Consider the following 20,464-nt stretch of genomic DNA (forward strand, 5'->3'; position numbering starts at 1 on the left):
GACAGCCGCTGAAGAGGAGATTTTACAATATTGGATGTTCAGCACTCTCAGGCTTTTTCCATCCATCACAATAAACCACCGTTTACCGGCCTGACTCACAGATGTAGTAGTACTCCTGGCCCACGTTGAACTCGTAGCCCAGCGAGAAGGCGCTGTAACGCTGGAACTTCTCAGAGAACTTGATGGGAGCGTGAGGCGCGTGGGGCCGGTTGCACTCCCAGCGCTTGAAGCCCAGCTGGGGGTCGCAGGTGCGGTAGCCGCGGTAGCTGACCATGTAGAGGATGTACTGCTCGGCCACGGTGCGCTCTAACGTCCCACGCTGGCTGGTGTTGTAGTGCGGGCAGTAGATGTCCAGGTAGTCATTGACGCTGACCTGCACCGTGAATCCCTCCCTCCGAAGCCTGGATGAAAAATACAGACAGATAGAGGAGGAGCGATAGAAGACGGAGGAGAGAGAAGTGGAATAAGACAGAAACGACAGACAGAAATGTGGATAAGTATTCTAGCCAGAGGACTTATATTAAATAACCTTTTGAAACTGACATCACTTTCTTGTGCTGCTTTCAGATGCAGAAGTATTTTTTTATAAACCTTTGAACCCAGACAAATTGGTGTGATTTCTTTTAAAACCATGGGAAAAAAGGCAATGAGCAACTTGATAATAAATGTCACGCAAATTGCAAGAAATTAGTGCATTTCGAAGATTATTTTAGAAAAGCTAAGTGGAAATGTCAAGGAAAAGCAAAAAGCTAGGGAAATTATATTTTATAATGACCGTAATTACATATTTAAAATTATTTTACAAAATTATTATAATATTTCTAAGCCCTTTTCCATTTACCATTGCAGAATAACAGCAGCAGACATTCACAATAAGCGAGAAAAGTGCAGCTGCTGCCGGTTAGGGCTGCAAATGACTATTATTTTCATTTTTTATAAATCTGTTGATTATATTCCTGATGTTTCGTCTATGAATTGTCAGATGGTGAAAAAAGGGTAAAAAAAAAAAAATGCTGATCATTGTTTCCAAAAGCCCAAGAAGATTTTTCTTCTTTTCAATTTACCAAAGTCCAAATTAGTTGGCCATCAATTTAAAAGCCAAAAACTAATCAATTAACCAAGCAGCAGTGAACTGATACTGCAGAAAATTAGTATTGACACAGTTTCATATATTCAGAATCGATATGTATAGATAAATCAATGTGATTTTTTTGACAGGGTCAGCCTAGCTGTTTGGACCAGTTTGCAGTTTTTATGCAAAGATCAGCTAAATATTTCCTGACTGCCAGGATATGTGCACAAAAAAGAAAAGAAAAAGAAACATGTTACAATTATTTTGTATTTACTATCAATTGTGATTTTAACGGGAAGGCTAATTTTTGCATTTCATATTCACTGACAAAAAATATATAAAAATGATGATGATGTGATTTTTGCTCGGGTTTGTAACAAACAAGCATCAGCTTTTCAGCTGGGGTTTCTCTCTAGCACCACAGTTCTTCATTTCTAATGGTATGTTGTGACACATTTCATTTTTATCAAAAATTGCAACTCCTGCCATTTGGATATTGCACTTGGCCATACTGTAATTTTGGTAATATTTCAATTAATTATTCAACCCTAAAGAGAAGCCCCCTGCAAATGCTGAACTATACCTTTGAACTCTCAATTAAAGCCCAAAAAGAGCTCGAGGTGATATCTTCAAACAGTCAAACCCCAAAACATTAAATATATAATAACATAAGACAGAAAAGCAGCAAACACTCAACGTAAAAGCAACACAAAGAGGCCAGAGAGCTGCAGAGCTGTCCCTCAGCGCACATTAACACCCATTTCTCTTCAAGAGAGGAAAACTATTACACCTTTCTCCCCAACCTCTGCATATAAAAACACACATCCCTCCCTAAACGCCTCGTGGCGAGTGCTGAGGACGGTGCTCAGAATGATAATCTGCACTCCTGTCTTTCCCCCTGAGCCAGCTACAGGCCGGGTCACTGAGGCGGAAGGAGATCCTGTCAGTGGCGATGTATGCTCTGGCCGCAGGGGAACCGACCCGCACACGGTACATATGATGGCCCTTCTCCCCTGGCAACTGCTGCTGATGGACGAGCAGGATGTTAGCAGGTAAGGAAGGCCACGCTAAGGTTGTGTGTGTGTGTGTGTGTGTGTGTGTGTGTGTGTGTGTGTGTGTGTGTGTGTGTGCCTGTGAGACGTACATAATGATGAAACCCTTTAATGATACTTCACTTACAGCCCACAGGCCAAATCTCCCCCAACCATTTTCTATTTCGCAATATAGTGATTCACACTGGGAATTGTTTTGTACTTTTAGTGCACATAAGGTGCCAGAGTGCATAAATCAGCAACGAAACAGAGCTTGTTTATCAAAAAAAGTGCCAGCAAAGGATCCCCCGGACCCACGAAAGAGGTCCTAGCTTAGCCCCTATGTCCTAAAATCCTAGAAATGTCCTAAAAACCTAGAAATGTCCTAAAATCAGAGAGATGTTCTAAAATCCTAGAAATGTCCTAGAAATGTCCTAAAAACCTAGAAATGTCCTAAAATGTAAAGAACATTTACAAAACTGCTGAGATTGGCCCCTGGCCTCCTTATTTTGCAAAAGTGTCTTTCAAGCAAAACAAGTTGAGTTTCTCTGCTTTAGCTGATTCAAGACTCCTCACTCAACAACTGACACGATGATGTGATTTTGCATTCAGCCGCCACGCTGTGATCTTCACTGTTTATAATACTAAGTATACTTATTATGTAAATTACACAATCTGTAATTAGACAAAGTAGAAGTCATTAGAAGGGCTCCTGCAGGTGAGCTGATGAGATGGGAATTGTCCGTGGCTGCAGCGAGACGTGTAACTTCACCATCTACTGCTGTAATGACTCATTTGCACCACTAGGTGGAGGTATGGTGCTGTGTGTGTGTGTGTGTGTTTAAAGAGCAAACCTTCCTCTCTGTCTTTCTCCTCTGCACTCATTTCTCTCTCTCCCCCCTTTTTCTTGCACATTTTCTGTTACACAAAGGAGCAACACACAACCATCACTGCATATACATTGTGCCTACACACACACACACACACACACACACACACACACACACACACACACACACACACACACACACACACACACACACACACACACACGTGCATACGTTACTAGGTCAGGCCTCCAGAGAGATGATTATTCAATTACAAAATGTGGATCAGAAATGTCACAACACCTCTCTTCCTTTCTCTCTCTCTGTCTAGCCATCTTTCTCCCTTTTTTTCTGGATCCACTTCTCCTCCTCCTCCTCCTCCTCCTCTCCTCTTCCTTTACACACATGCTGAGGCAGATGAATATCAATTCTCTTAACCAGTGTTCTTTTTGGGCCATCAATCTTATCTGTGCTTTCTATCCCCGCTGCTCAGATGTGAGATGACAGACTTTTGTCTTGCAGTGTTGCGGGAAGAGACAACACCAGCTATGCTTCAAAGGGACTATATTTAGAGAGGGGGGATCGGTGGAGGAGGAGGGGAGGAAGTTTGAGATGGGGGGGCAGAGATAGATAAAGCGGTACAATGGGTGGTGGGATAGAGAGAATGGTAAGCAGATAGACTGAAGATGAAAGTGGGAGAAAGAGGAGTGTGTTGAATATGAAAACATGCCAGGAGGAGAATCCGGGATGCGAGTGGCGTGTAAAAAGTCGGAGAGTGATGCAGTCATTGAGAAATAGGTGAGAGGACGGCGGAGTGTGAGGGGAGCTGAATGCAAGGAAGCAAGAGCAGGAGGAAGTGTGTGTGTGTGTGTGTGTGTGTGTGTGTGTGTGAGCACTCAATAGTATTTATGGATAAAACGCTGCGGGGTGCTGCTGAGACAGTACAGCAAATGCAGCTCACTCATCAGCGATGCATTTTTACATATTGTTTTATGGTTTACTGGCTGGAGAGACAGAAAAATAACGAGTAGCTACTAAAATGTGCAATAATAAGTGTTTCGGTGCATCCATGGAGCTTGAGTAGGGCTTCAGCGATTCATTATCAATCATTTTTTAATCTAATCTATTGATCTTTTGGTCCAGTGGTTCTCAAAACTCAAATATAGGCTCTTCAACTCCCACCACTGTGGGCGATGTTAAAATACAGTAGCATAGGCCGATAAAGAGATACTTCAGATTTTTCGAAGTGAGGTTGTATTCAGCATTTATACAAGGACAGTATATTACATACGGAAGATGTCAGTCGGCAAACCGACCGACCGGCTGGAGTCTGACTTGGACGCTGGTATACTGCTGCCTTAATCAGTTAGCTTGTTTGTTATTGATTCACCAAAGTCACACAATACTCCAAGTACATAGTATTGATGGTGATGATGATGATGATGATTGGGTGACAGCAGCTATACATATTGTTATTGATGTTTTGATGTTAAGGACAATATTAATGTGAGAGTGACAGTAACATATTGTACCTGTGTGCTACGCTGCAGCATCGGCCATACAGTACCGGTCCTGCATTATCGTGACTGTCATGACATGCTGATGGTGATGTGTACTATGTTATTAGGAGATGTTGTCATTTTTAGAGCCTATACTGTATTATTATAGGCCCTATGGAGTTATGGTGGACACTTGATTGTGCATAGGTGCAAGTCACCTTGTGTACAGATTAATGTCAACTGTTGTATGTTTCAGTGACATATTGTTTTTGCTTTATGTGTTTTTATTGTGTTTTTACACTTGCTGCAACACAAATTGCCCTCTGGGACAAATAATAACTGAACTGAACGCAGGTTAACTGTCCCATCAAAGCAGTGGTAGAGCAGCAGCTCCCGTATTCAGCGAGCTGAAATGTTTTTGACGGTGAAGTCTGGTGGATTCGATGAGAGCACAGATGGAAAACTAAAGCCGGTAACATCTTCCCTGTCCGAACTAATGGAAAGGTAAAGCAGTGAAAATTCTCTCATTTTTTAGGTGGCTAAAATACACTTTGTGGCCGACCCCATCCACAGCAGCAGATTACTCAGCTTACACGTCGGACTCCAGCTTGCCTTTCCAAACAGGCGGCGTGCTGACTGACATCGACTGTATGTAATATTCTGTCTATGTTTAAGTACCTCATACCAGCCCACTAAAACAGATCCAAACTATCCCTTCAAGCTACAGACACTTCACGTTTCTAATCAGATTATTTATTGTTGACTGACGTCGGTCACGGCGACGCTGCACAAAGAGGTGGCACTAGAATTGGCACTTAAATTGTTCCACACATCATCAGGTGCTGTGGAGACTTCACTGCCGCTGCTTAAGTAGCCATTAGCAGTTGCGCTCAGTTGATTGCCGTTCACTTCAGCTTCAACAGGGCTGCTCCAAATATTCTCCTCTTCCTAATAGTTCCCGTTAGGAGCCACAGATGGAGTGTTTTTAAAACATTCATTTACCTCCGCCTACTATTGCAGTTTAGCTTGTTACTAATCCTGAATATATGTGTGCTGCGTTCACAAACATGACTACGTATTGGAACAGAAATATGGAAAGGCGAAACTTATTCTTTCAGTAATCTCATAATTTAAGTATAATCTTTGAATGTGTAGTATTTTGATTACATTATATATATTTAAATTAATTTATTGAATTTTTAAAAAAATATTTTAGATGTTACTCCATGTACCACTAGAGGGCGCTTGCGTACGAAGAATGGTATGCAAAACATGTTCTCATCCGTAAAAACTGCTGCTCTGTCAGCGGATCTTCACATTTAATACGACGCACAAGTTTACTGTCCTCCACAGTCCAAAACTCAAATAAATTAATTTCGTAATTATATAAGATTCGTAAAGATATACGATTTAATAAAGAAGTAAATCCTCACATGTACGCAGCACTTTGGGGACTTTTTTTTTTTTTTTTTGCTTTACAAATTACAATTTTTTTTTTTTTGTATTTGTCGTTTGTTTAATTATTTATTTATTTTTTAATTGTTTATTTATTTTCTGCTGTTCAACTTAATATTTCAGCCATGGACCAATTATGAGACAGTGGCCCTGAGCACAGATATACCCCACCATCTCTCTGACACAGAGACATACATAAATTTTTTTTGTTGTTTTGCATCCCTTAATATGCATTTTTTGTGGTTTTGTGTCTCTCTGAGATCATTTTGTGCCATTTTTTTAACATTTTCTCTTTTTGCATCTCCTTTGTGTTCACTTTGAGTATCGTCCTGCTCAGACATCTTACATTAATTTGAGTGACATTTTGCAGATGACGGCCAGAGGGGCCCGTAACACTTTGGGCCCCTGCACCTGGTCAGTTATTCATCCGTAGGTTCAGCCCTGTTACTCTGCTGTTTGCTGTTAGCCTTCACAGCTACACAGCAGGAGGAACATTTGTTCTGATCGTAAAGTCAGCAACTCAGCGACAGAAGAAGCCGGAGAAGAAAGGAAGAGGAGAAGGAAAAATGACTGTGGAAGAAGTGCAGAAGGTGGTGCAGAAAAGAGAGATAGAGAGAGAGAGAGAGAGAGAGGGGGGAAAAAAACTAAAAGGGTGGAGTGAGAAGAACAGGCTGGCTGGGTGAGAGGAGTCCCTCTAGGTGTACGCTGTTATATAAGCAGTCCACTTAGTGGCACAAGACAGAAAGGTTGCGGGGCAGAGAGGAATGAAGGGAGGAGAGGAGAAACAGAAGAAGGGGGTGAGAGGAGATTTAATAACTTAAGTCGGAGGGAGGGAGAAGGGAGGGACGGGTGAGGAAGGAAAAAATGCACTGAATGATGACAACAAAGAGAAAAGGGCGCAGGAAGGGAGGCCGAGGCCCAGACAGAGACATAGTGCTCCCCGGGGATGAACATATATGTGGTAAAAGCGCATAAAAAAGACTGATGGCTCTCATTCTCTTGTTGTCTCTCTTTTCCTGCAGCTCGCTCCCTCTCTCCGACTCTCCCTCCTTTTACCGCTGTGCATTGTCTCTGTGCCGGTTTTGCTGTCTCATCATCATTTTCCTATGAGTGGGAGTGCGCAGCTAGTTAGTAAAGGCTGCACAAGCTGGTGAAGACTGCCAGGGGAGGCAGATAGCAGGGGAGAGAGAGAGAGAGGCAGAGAGGAGGAGGAGGAGGAGAACAAGCGAGGAAGACAAAGATAGCACCACTGCACCTTTCACATCTGCGCTAAAAAGAGTCTTCGGAGAATACTGCCGGTATCAATAAATAACAATGGTGAGGTAGCGCTGCAGCTAAAGACGCTTAAAAACATACAGTGGACAGAAACAGAGCATCTCCTACAGCCACAGAAGATCTATAACTCCCGGAGTCCAAAATAAAACACCATAAAGAATCACAGCAAAAGTGAAGCATTATTAGGAAATATTTCCTTCACTTTTCACACGTCAATCATTTCTGCATCACCGAGCTTTAAAACTAAAACAAATCCACGTCCTCTGTCATTTCTCAGTATAATAATTTTGCCCGATAGCATCAAAGCAGAAGCACGCTGACTTTCAAGGAAAATAATACTAGCACAATTGTGTTTGTTTTTTTTCCACTGACATGAATGGATATGAAAAGTCTAAACCCACCGAGGTATTCTTCACAGTCTGAAGTTAGTGCTGTTTGTTCTGCTGCAGGTTCGCCCTACATTACTGCCAGAGGCTCCAACTGTTTTCAAAAATCCATTAAAAACAGCTGGAAGAGACAAGTTGTTGCTTTTGACAAACACAGTCCAACCTTGCTGTGGAAAAGACAGTAATAGCGTCTGACTGTGGAGACAAAAAAAACACACTTGTGGGTTTCAACTCTTCATAGGTATTAACGCTGATAGGTGCTGTAAAGAATAAAACGACACCCGTATTTTCTTCTGCAAATGCACATTTCAGCAACTGTTACAGGCTCACTTTTATAGAAGGAGATCACATTTGCACACTGGAAAAAGAAAATGTCCTAAGAAAGCCAAATGACTCTTATAAAGCAAAGTGCTTTTACTTCCCATGCTTACAGCTTTTTAAAACCTTACTTTGCTCAACCAGGTTTTAGGTTTTCTCGCAAATATATCAAAGATTTCTCCTCAAACTTGCTTTATGTGCTTGAACATTTAAAATCACATAAAACAGTCCATCCAGGAAATTTCCATGTTACAATTGTAACAATTAACGTAAATTAAATACTACGCAGCACTGCAATTTTACTGCAGTCACAGCAACTTTATTGCAAATTTGACATTTGAAACAGGTAAAATCTCATTCGCTCAGCCCTCCTTTTCCCTATTCTCTTTCTCCTTTTTATCTCCTTTTATTAGACTTCTGCTGTGTAAGAACCATCACAATCGCAAATAGATTAATTCTAATTCTGTAGGAAACACTAAATGCTCCAAAGCCAAGGCATCATTGCAACTATTTCTGCTTTTTTCATTTGCCCCTGAAATTTCACTGTAAAAAAAAAAAAATGCCTATAACCATTGCAATTTTTTAGAAAATGAAATCAGGCATTTCAGGCCTCAACAATCCCCAACAAAACTGATAAAAACATAAGTCAATGATTTGCAAATCCTTTTCAACATACGGTGGGAGGAAATAATTGAGCGTGTCTACTTTTTTCATATAACATTTCCACTGCAGCTATCCACATGAAATTCAGACCAGACATTGTTATCAATCCAATAAAACCCCACAGATAAAAAAAAATCATAACATTTCAATCTACAAAAATCATGTGCAATAAAATGGAACGACAGGAAAGACGTGTTAAACACGCTAACTGAAATGTATTTATTTGTGTGAGGTGCCAGCTTCAGGATGGTTCTTGTATGAAGAAACTAATTTCTTAGTGTTTAAAGGGGATTTAGCTCGTTCTTCCACACAGACTTTAAATCTCGAAGATTTCAGGGGCCGCTTGTGAATCTTGAGAAATAATTTTACTTTCAAAGGTAACAATTATACCCCTTTTCCACTAAATTAAGTGAGTGTATGCTGTTTTTTTTAAACCCAAGAAAAGCCTCTAAAAGTAGGCGATTAAATCATTTTCCATTGCCAGCATAATAAAACCATACGGCAGACAGCAGAAGAGTATGCCATTTTTTTTTACTAATTTAGTTTATCAAGTTCTATATCACAGACGTGCCCGAAACAAGTTAGTAAACAGTATAAAGCAGCATGGAGGCCAGTGACAATGTGATGACAGTTGCTTCTTTTTTATTCTGTCTCTCTCTCAAACTTTGTGCCGACTAAATGTGGTGCGATGTTCTGGGACTGCTTGGATGGAGACAGATGGTATTTTGTGGCGGCGCATCATTACATTGCGCTCAATGGCACCTGCAAAAGGGGCTAAAATTAGCGCATCCACCAGGCTGAGTAAATGCTGATTGTAACCTTTCCTATTAAATAAACCCAGATGTTAGTGGTTTTTTTTTTGTGGAGTGGGAAAAAGACTTTAGTGTTGTCAGCTCAAAAACACTACCTGAGTGTTGTCAAAAGAAAAGGTGATGTAACACGATGGTAAACATGCCCCTGTCACAACTTTTTTGGTACATGTTGCAGACATTAACTTCCGAATGAGCGTATATTTACAAAAACAGATTAAAGTTTATCAGTTCTAACATTAAATATCTTGCCTTTACTGAATTTAACTGATGATTTATATTAAAGGATTTGCAAATCATGGCATTTATTTATGTTTACGCAACATCCCAACTCTTCTTGAATCATGATACAAAACAATTATGAACATTTTCAGTGTGAAAAATTGCATTTTGGAGTCAGTATGAGTCAATTTACAGAATCGACTTTTGGATAAATTCTCTTGTTGGTGCACAGACACCAACACTAAGTCATCTCTGTCTAATTAACAGTACAAGGTGTTTTTTGGTGTCTGCATTGTTTGTCATTACTGCTGTGAAAAATTAGTCAATTAAACTTTTTATTAAAGCAATTATGTAAAATCTTCTACTTGCTGTGTTCCTCTCCAACATCACTGTCTATCTGTGTTGTTTCAGACTTGTAGAAGCTTCTCTCAGTAAAGATGAGGTCAGCCGCGTGGCATCATCATTGATGACCTTAAAAACACACTCTCTGGGGTAATCAACATCAGCCTCATCAGGAGGATAAACTACCGATGCGCGAAATGGCGTGCCTTAAATGCCATTCGCCAATCGTCTGTTTACCGCCGACAAGACTCCTCCGATCGAGTCCCCTGGCAGGGACAAGCTGGGCTCTGCTGTTTTTCTCCGTACCTCAGCACCAAAACTCATTACTTGTGCACGCACACATGCGCACAAAGGACACAGACACCCATCAGACATGCATGGGGACGCACACACACGCTCACAAACACAATATCTCCTGTGACTTGTCACTGATTGAGTTAACGCCGCAATTAACGGCCCGGTTTACAATGTTTCGATCCAAAATGGAGGATTGAGGAAGAAACAAGTGCTGAGCCAGTCAGTGGGAAGAGGCAGACGCTGCAACTCTCTTCTATTACTATTAGACCACCGGGAGCGATCCGCCAGTTTCCTCCACAACCTCTGTCCACTCGGGCCTCGGAGAAATTGAGGAACATTACCTTTTCATATTTACCCATTCCTGTATAAACCTCCCCACGGCTTATTCTGCGGCCTTCCACCTTTTGCTTTCCTCATTCGAGAAGCTCTACCACATTTCTTTCCTGGCCTTTATCTAATTCAGGGAAGCTTTGCAAGAACATTTTCAACATTTGCAGACACGCACACCTGGGGGCTTTCCTGTACAGCTACATCACCTACAGCAAATAGTTCTACTGAAGAAATTACAAGTGTTGCTCAAGGACACTTTAACGGCAATTATATTTTCATGGCGATCACACTAAAGGAGCAGTGTGTAAGATTTAGGGGGATGTAGTGAAATCTAGGGGTGACGATTGCAGATTGCAACTCGCTGAAACTTCCCATTTACAATTTGTTCAGTGCTCATTGTTCAGGAGGTTTTTAACGGCAGTGAAATTTTGAGCAAAGGTCTCTTCTTCCTCAAAACAAAGAGCCCCGGTGATTTAAACCGGTAAAAACACCAAAACAAAAAAAAAAAACAGCTTCATGTTTACAATAATTCCCACTCAATCAGAGCGTACATTTCGCAGTAGCTCACATTCTGAGGTTTTTGTGGCTTCGTGAATGCAGCGCAGGCGGAGGTCTTTTTTCCTCAGCAGCAGTTTGTGACTCGGGGGTGGATAATTGATCTGTCAGAGCTGATCACAGTAGACTGATGGATGAGAGGAGCAGCTGTTGCAAATGTATACACTCTCTAAGATCGAGCAGGTTCACTTTCAATGCGCATGACGTTGTGCTGCTCCATCTGTGCCCAGAGTGCGCCCTACACTCTGAGAGTGTGCTGTGACGAATAACCCAAGGATATATATCTTTCGGCTGCACTCCTAATGAACGATTCAGCTGCGAAAACAGAAAATCTATTTGTGGCAGCAGATGTTTTAATTGTGGCGGGCTGATTTTTCAGATCCAGACATTCATGTTTTATTTTACTAGGAGCTGAATTATCCACAGAGGTCTCCTCTCCAAAACAAATAGACCAGGTGATTTAAACTGTTAAAATGCTAAATAAAGTAGTTTCGAGTTAAAAATCTTTTTGCTGCTCATTGTGATGGGGCTTTTACAGCGGCCGAAGTTAAAAAAGCAAATTGCCCTATCTAGAGTCAGTGTTAAACACTCATTCTGCCTGCCTGTTTTTTCAGGTAATTATACACGGAAGAAAACAGACTTATATTATATTCTATTTCTGTCAGTATATCCCCCTAAATCCTACAGACTGGACCATAAAGTTAAAAGTCAACTGATATCCACAGTGTGCTCCTCTGCTGGGACACACTCTCTCTCCTCTGCGGCTGAGAAACACTGAAATGCCAACGCTTTCCAATGAATTAATCACTGCGGTAATTAATACATTTGCGTTGATGTCGCCTGGTCGTGACATTTGCACTGCACGCAAACAACAAGGAGGTAAAACAACTTCATAAGCGCAGCAGTAAAATGCTTAATTGCTGCTGTAGTTTGAACATGCAGAAAGTTATGGATTTCAGCTTTAAAGTGATATTTTATTGATCTCCTATAAGCAGGATCTCTTTGCTTGCTTTCCCCTCTCGGTGGGAGGTCACAGAGTGCAGCCTCAGCTGAAGAACAGCATCCGGCAGCTCGCGGGGCCGATTCTTGCCGACACAGGCGCTGAGAAATGGATCTTTGAGTTAATAAAAGGCGGACTATCTGCTCACTATTCTGCCTCGCTGTTGAGCTGCTTGGTGTCTCCGTCTCCCCCAGCCTCGCTCCGGGCGTGCCTTTAGTAAAGTGGGTGGGAAGGAGCTCGAGGGACCCGTTCAGAAATGTAAAGTATTAGCCAACTTAACTGAGGCAAATGCACCCATAAGAGGGGCGCGCTGTGTCACATATTAAGGAACACACAATTTTCTGGCAGCACTCCAGGATTTATAGTCCAGGCTGGTGGAGGCGATGACGCAGAGATGAGTCAGTAGAACAACATAAACCACAAATACACACAAGGGTCCCAAACCTCAGTTTCCGGAGGAGTCACAATATGATGAACATGATAGCAACTCAGATCCAAAACGTCTGATACGAGGGCTTCATCTATCCTTTTTTAAATTTATGAATGCATCCTTTTGTCGATAAAACATAAAAAAGCGAAAAATCTGCATCACAATTTCTCACAGTCCATGGGAGTGCTTTTAAATTGCTTGCTCTTTCCGACCAGAAGTCCAAAACCCAAATATATAAATTTTCTTTTTTTAAGATTATTTTTGGTCTTCATTAATAACAGGAGGACAGCTTCAGTATGAAAGAGGGAGAGCGAGAGAGGGGATGACATGCAGCAAAGAGGTGGAATTGAACCTGCAGCCACTGTGGCACCGATATAGCCCCTGTATATAAAGCACCTGCTGTACCAGGAGAGCTTAAGGAGACACAAAAAAGATTCAGTTTAAAATGATACAAAAAGGTAAACAACAGCAAATCCTAATACTTCATTTACCAAGTAATTATTTCTACTATTAAGTGAAAATTTAATGAAAATTTTGTGGTACGAGGAGATAAATCCTCCACACCAGACTCTCCGACCACAACAAACAGCAAAACAGCAAAAACAATAGCACAATATAGCTGTTTAAGATAACAATAATTACACATTTAATCCCCAAATTAGCTTTAAAATTATGCAAAATGTCATTTCTTCCAATCTATCCAATCTAATTTTAAAAAAATTAAATGACTGGTAAATTGACTTGCACCTGTAAAGAACCTTTTTTCAGTCATCCGACCACTTAATTTACTTTTACACTACATGTTACATTCATACACACTTTCATGCACGTTCACACAACTTTCAGCATTTTCTTGTGAAATACCAGACTGTTCTACATCTTGAAGTCTTTCAAATTAATTAAAACACAACAGTATGAGAAGATGGGTTGAATGTGTTTAAATGTGCAGCTTTTTAAACGTGTTCGCGGGTCGACTTTACTCCGTTTGTCGTGAGTCAAAAAGGGCTGGGAGACACTGGCCCAACACAAAGGGCACTTTGTGTTTGCTAGTTGGCTCAGTGGGTGTCCTTATTTGAATTGTTGCAGTGATGGAAACAAAACTGATCATGATCAACATAATAACATCAACGCCACAGCGCCAACCTCTGATTAAATCACTTGAAAAGCATTATGGGTTGCTGCCAGCTCATTCAGTGGAAATATGAGCCGGCATAAATTCCATTGATTAATCTATGTGGCTTAAGCTGCTCTTTACTTTCTAGACATCCACAGAGGAAGTTTAAATATCAAACAGAAATATGGATGACACAGTTGAATATTAAACCGTGGCTCTCCTCCAACTAGACTCTTTGCATATGTAATAGAGGCCACTAGGCGTGTTTTTTCCACTTTTATTACAGTGAAATGTTTCCAAGGACCACTTGGGAATGTTTTCTGGCTGTAGTTGGCCCCCGTGCTTTGGGCTTTGCATTGGTGTGGCGACTCAGACTGGCAGCAGCGCGGCTTACACTTTAGTGAGCACTCAAATCCAGCAATTAAACTCCATATTTTAATGACTACGGCTTCATTTAATGCAACTGGGAATTTGAGTGGCTAAAACAGATCTGCCACAGTGTCTGTAAGGTCCAAAAGTCTGGTCATGTTGAAATTTTAATTATCAAAAAGAGAATTAAATGGTGATTTTTTTTTCTCCTTCTCACAGAGGTCTCAGTGGGTGACGTCACGGTCTTGTACAGCCTTGAAAAGCCATCCATCCCACTGAGTTCGCTCTGTTATTATATCCTGTGACAAGCCGTGATAACAAGGGTCCACCTCTCTCAAGGTGAGGCTCGAGTCGTATCTCACTATTAAAGGCTCAATAGCTCACATCTGCTTTCTCCACCAGCTCACTTCTCATTTACCATCTTACATCCGTGCATGTTTATCCAGAATAACGTTGCCGGATCATGAAAAGCAGAAGCCATTCTCCTCTCTCCTCCATTCAGCCTGTTCTCTTGCAAAGGTCCCACATTCATACATGGATAATGGTCCGTTCCAGCGCTGTGGAAAATGTTTCTGTGTGTTTTTCTATGTGTTCAGGTGAGGGAGCTTCATACTCCAAAACAAGATTGGATCTGATGTGTGCTCAGGTCGCTGAATGTGGCGCTGCTCTAGACTGTTTATGAAGGAGAAGGCATCTAAAATCAACACTGACAATGAAATCCCAAACAAAGACGCGACTAGCTAAGACTGACATGAATTCACAGTTAATGATACAGGAGGAAGAAAATGATCAAAACTGCTTTTTAATGGGGAAATACCGCACAGGGGACAGAAATTCACACCGGATAGATAAATGACCCTTTTTAGCGAGGCATGCATGAATGTGATATTTTTGTCTCTTTTTTTTTCTCTCCAAAATAAGTGCCTTTTATTTAATAAAACCTTTTAATTTTGCCAAGCGTAAGCAATGAGAGGGTCATGCGTTTGGTTGTGTGTGTGTGTTTCAGTCTGTCCGCAGCTAATCTCTCAAACTACTGGTCCAATCAGCCTAATTTCTTGTGTGCACATTTACGACTGTATGCTCAAGGATCCCTCTGGATCACAGTGATTCACTATCATTGAAAAAAACTGGTTTACTGTCCATTTTATACGATCGTTGACTGCTGACTCATCACTCCTCTAATCCGTTTGGTTGGGGCCGCAAGTTTTCTGGAAATTCTCTTATTTAAAGATTTCAAGCTTTATCGGCTGTTGCAACGGGGGAATTGGGGTCGTTCAACAAACTTCTCTCTTTTTTTTTTAATCTTGTGAGTGTGTGTCCCTTTTTAATCATTTTGTGTCCCCTCTCTCAATAAGGACATTTTTGTGGGTCCTTGAATGCAGCGCCGGCAGCACAGCTTAAAAGCAAACAAACAGGCCACATTTTGGCTTTCATTGTGACTCAGAAACTGCCATTTATAGAAGAGTTTGGTCTCATTTTGAACTGGATCATGTGCAGATTAATAATGTGTTATGATCCACTGAAGTTAGGCACATTGCAAGATGATTAGTCCCTGCTGTTGGTAGCTTTGCTGAAATCTTGACTGTAAGGGAGCCTGCAGGGACAGTTCCACAGGCTGCGAGGATGGTTTTGCTCCATCCACCACACAGCGTCATACTACACCAGGAGCGTTTTTAGAAGTCTACGCTTTTGCCTGCCTGATTTTGTAGACTTGCAGACAGGAAAAAGACCAATGACTCCTTTTTTTCCCCTTGATATTTGTGCTTCTACTGCAAGTAAATAAGCAATATATGTGTTTAAATAATTTCCTTTTTGTCTGTTTTAATTGTGCTGGTTAATACTGTTAAAAGTCCAGTTATGAATGACATGGATCAAAGATATAAGGCTGTATTTTAGTTATTAACAATACATTCATCCTCATAATTAAATTGTATCTATTTTTCTTACACAGCTCCTGTTAAAAATAGATCAGATCAGTGCAGATTAAGAAAGCAACTTGCTGCGGCTTCGTCAGAAATACACAAGGTGTGTGTGAGACTCTACTGAAACACTCCATGGCGTGTCTCGTGGAATTACAAAAATTGTCCGTAGTGGCTGTGATCATCCTGAGCAACTGCTTAGTGGGGATCTGCACTTTCGTTTTTTCCAGAATGAAATCCACCACACTAACAAAGCACTGATCATTAAAAAAAGCAAGTATATTAGTATAATTTCTTTCAAAACAGAAGACACCATATTTGAAACATTCTGTACGGATATTTTTGTTTGCAATTCTGCTTAACATCTGTTAATGGACCTCATGCCCATATGGTGCGTGCTGCATTATGGAACAGCAAACAGTTTAAAGTCTAAATTCTGGAAACGATTAATCATGCGCAAATTAGACAATAAAATAGTGTTGAAGAAAGTGAATATTTAAAATGTGTAAAAAAAATCTACACAACCTTAATCACGGCCACAGCCTGCTCCGTCTCGCACATTTGTAATGACTGCTAAAATACGCTCTCGGTGCAGCTGAAATGACACAGAAGCTGTACAATCACCACTGACAATCAATATCTTTTCACTTGGAATTGATTCTGACCGGAGGTGTCGGCACATTGTGGCATTCAAAGCCAAACGCAGCCCCGTTTTTGTCACAGACTGGACATGTTACCTGTGAGAACACACTGATTTCTGTTTTGTCTCTCCTGCGCTGCTGCCTAAATGTAAAGGGTGCAGGCCTCAGAGACAGTCAGACAGACAGGGAGACGGGAAGCGAGATAGCAGAGGGGCTGTGGCACATAAAAGAAGCTCCCATCAAGACGGATTCTCCACAGTGCACACCCTCAGCGAGGGTGCCAGGCGGCTCCCGCTAGCCCGTCGTGGTCATGTCCAAAAACAAAGCACTTATCTCGCTCATCTCCAACTGTCTGGCCCCCGACAGAGCAGAGGACACACTTCAAAGAAAACTATGCCATTTTTCAACATTTACTATTCAAGTCTGGGGTATAGTGTGACATGAAGCATATTTTTTTATTGCGTCTCTGACGGCTGCTTCAAAATCTGCTGCATTTCTGCAAACCGGCGACGTCAGTGGTACACGGAAGAACTACAAGCTGTTTTGGGGAAATACATTTTGTGGAGCATTTTAACATTTGGCCATTCTTTTAGCTAGCAATGGCTGGTTGTAAACTCACTGGAGAACTTCTTCAGGGTCGTGACGATAAATAAACAACCGGCGGAGGGCAGATGATCACTGAGGGAGAATTTTTGTCACCAAAAGCTGTATTTTGGTCAACAAAGTATTAGCTTTTCACTGTGGTGGTGATAAAAGAACAATAAGACATGTCGGTCGTTGATAACACCATAGTGTTATTAGATTTAGGGCAGTACCCGACTCAGAATTATGCCAGTCGATGTTGGATTTGGCGTTTCAAAAAAATATTCGACGATTTGTTTTGTTTTCCATACAAAGTTTTAAAGTTTGAACGGGGGTCCACGGGACATTCAATGTGACAGCGGCATTCAAGTAATATCGGAAACAAGTCAGAGTGCTCACTCCACAGCAAAATCTGGGGATCCAAACGTCCGCTGAAGTACACCGAACAGAAAAAAAACAACAGATGATTCAAGTTTCCCACTTTCAAATGGGAGCCCTAATTAGATTTATGACATTTTCTTTCTGGTGTTCTGGTCAAACATTGAAGTATGTTGTTTCAAATGCCTTTACTTTTTGTAAACAAAGCTGTGTTTGACATACCCACCTCCACGTGCAGGTGGGTTTTGGGAGTGTTTGGGTGTTGAGCGACAGGAGCTCAGATGCAACACGTCTGTGTACACATAGGAAGTGTAACAATGTGCGTGCAAGAAGGAAAACTCTCTGTTGATACAGCACTAATGGATTTATAGCTTCAGTCGAATGTATTTACTATCAACACTGATTGGATATCCACTTAAAACAAGGCGGATTTCTCCTTCCAGAGAAAAACTACGAGGGTTCACAAACACACATCAGCTTCATGAAATGAGAATAAACTGATAAATTAAGCATGTAAAGCAGCGTGCAGGTAAAACCCAACACAAAAAAAACCCCACAACATATATTACTAAAATATGACACAAATCCACCGAGATGCTCGTGCGCTATGAGACAACCCAGCCACTTCTATTATCTTTATAAAGTGCGGTGTGCGCGCTTTGAAGTTCAGTGTGTGAGGGGCTCGGCTGCTCTCACAGGAAGTCATCCACAGTAGGGTGTTCACTTTGAAAAAAAAAAAAAGCTCAGTTTTTAAGCCTCTACTCCGGGCTGGCACACATATCCCTCTCTCAGCCAGAGAGAAAGAGAGGAAGGAGAACAAAGACAGGAGAGAGGGAGAGGGGGAGAGGTGGAGAAGAAGAAAGAAAGATGAAGGAAAGTAGTTCTGGGTCAGATTTAGACCGGACGATATTCATGCAGCGCCAACCTAACGGGTGCCAAGTAGAATAATCTGCTCTTTTATCTCCAAGCCATGGCAACTGCAGGGTTTCATGTAGGTACGCAGCCCCCCTAAAGACCACCAAACACACACACACGCACTTTCAGAGCCATAAAAGAAACGTCAAAGCGAAATGAGCGCACTCCCCGATGAGTGAGGCAAGATACAATCAACTTACACACAACATTTAACACTTTAACGTTACGTCATTTCCAGCTCGCGATATCCCCTGAACACACAGAAAATGCACAAACACTTCCGAGCAGGCCTCCATAAATAATTCACCCATTTTCTTAAAATAACCCATCGCCCTTTTAAAATATATCCTCTTTTCTTTGTGCAAACAACCCTCCAGCCTGCACAGCAGAGTGGTCATGGAGTAATTATTTACACGTTCCACCAGAGAGCACTGATAAGAGCGCGTACAGGACGAGAGAAAGAGCTGTCGAGGAGGGGGGGGGGGGAGCCAGGTAGCATGTCAATCTGCGGCCCATTAGCAGGTGATGCCAGGCAGCCATGTTCAAAGCAGCTCCCAAGGTACGACGGGCCTTCCTCCTCTGAATAATTGACTGACCGCAGCCCACGTTTTCTCGCTCCTCTCTATCTCCTCTGCGTCACCTGCGCAGTTCCTCTTCTTCTATTGTTCTTTCCTCCCCTCCCTCGACTTCTCTGTGCTTTCTTTCATACTTTCTTCGCCTCCCGCTCCATCTTTCCTCTCCCTTCCATCACTCTGCGTCTCCCAAGGCTATGAATTGTGAAGGTTGCCGGTACATATAGGCACTTATGTAACCGACGAGATAAAGAAGGGAGCGTTCTGAAAGTGCTCGATGTGAGACATCCTTGCAGAGGCGAGGCATCTCTCATCGCGTGTTTACTTCTGCGGGACGATTTCTAACACCACAGCTGCTGTTTGGTAATGCATGCAGACAGTGAAGGGAGAGAGGGTGACTGGGAGGACTGGGCGCAGGAGGATGAAATGTTTGTCCTGTTTTCTGTTTAAACACTTCCGACAAGGCAGTAATTATAATATATATTAGAAGAGACACATCCCCTGATGCATTCATGTAAAATTTTTGTTCATTTTTGCCTTTTTCAAGCAACCTTTCAACACTTTCATTATCCCTTTGAAACCTGGAGAGACATAATTTTTCTTGTGCATTCAGACACCTTTCACAAGTATTTAAACCTTTAACCTTAGCTAAATTGGTTTGATTTCTTCTTTGACACCACGGGGTTAAAAAAAAAAAACCCTGCAAGATTTAGTAGACTTACAAAAATATTTTTTAAAAAGATTGAAGAAAAGTGTCCAGAAAACTATACTTTTACATATCACGATTGCATATTTAAAATTCAGTTACGAAATTATTATTCTTTAAAGAGTTTTTTCAGGTTATTTCGTTGTTTATTTTTTTTACTTTTCTTTTCTTTCTTTTTTTTGAGTTAATGTTCAATTCTTTTTTTTAAAGATATTTTTGGGGCTTTTTTTGGCCTTTATTTGATAGGACAGGGCGTACATGTGAAAGGGGGAGAGAGGGGACGACATGCAGCAAAGGGCTAAGGTCGGAATCAAACCGGCGACCACTGCAGCGAGGACTCAGCCTCTGTACATGGGGCGCCCACTCTATCCACTGAGCTGCCGGCACCCCAATTTTCAGTTCATTTTGTTTTAATTTTTTTGAAAGATTTATCCTTTAGTTGCTCATTGCCTTCTTCAGTTTTTGGAGGAAATTAAGCAAATTTAGTTAAGTTTCAAAGGGTTAAATAAAAAAAACGCTTACGGGCGTATTCTACTAAAATTTTGTTAAGTGTCACTTATTTATGTTGTGCTGCATGTTTAACATGACTCAGTGTGGCGATAGCTGGCGACGGCAGGGTGTTAGGGTTGGTTACCAAACGTATCTTATTTCATTTTAATCTTCCAATATATTCCAATAGCGCTCCTAAAGAACGGTCCAGCTCCAAATATATAAAATCCATTGTGGCGGCAGAATTTTTGATCGAAGCAGGCCGCCA

At 41.4% G+C, this 20,464-nt stretch overlaps 1 protein-coding gene across 1 annotated transcript in view; it reads right to left on the reverse strand.

The window, feature by feature from the left end:
* The window catches only part of efna3a (ephrin-A3a), an 86,688-nt gene that overhangs the window by 13,598 nt on the left and 52,626 nt on the right, over positions 1–20,464 (reverse strand). The window contains exon 2 of the mRNA XM_042507169.1: positions 100–401. Within this exon, the coding sequence (XP_042363103.1) occupies positions 100–401 (302 nt within the window). The remainder of the gene's footprint in view (positions 1–99; positions 402–20,464) is intronic.

Source organism: Plectropomus leopardus, chromosome 18, assembly GCF_008729295.1.
Source record: "Plectropomus leopardus isolate mb chromosome 18, YSFRI_Pleo_2.0, whole genome shotgun sequence".
NCBI classification, from domain to species: domain Eukaryota; kingdom Metazoa; phylum Chordata; class Actinopteri; order Perciformes; family Serranidae; genus Plectropomus; species Plectropomus leopardus.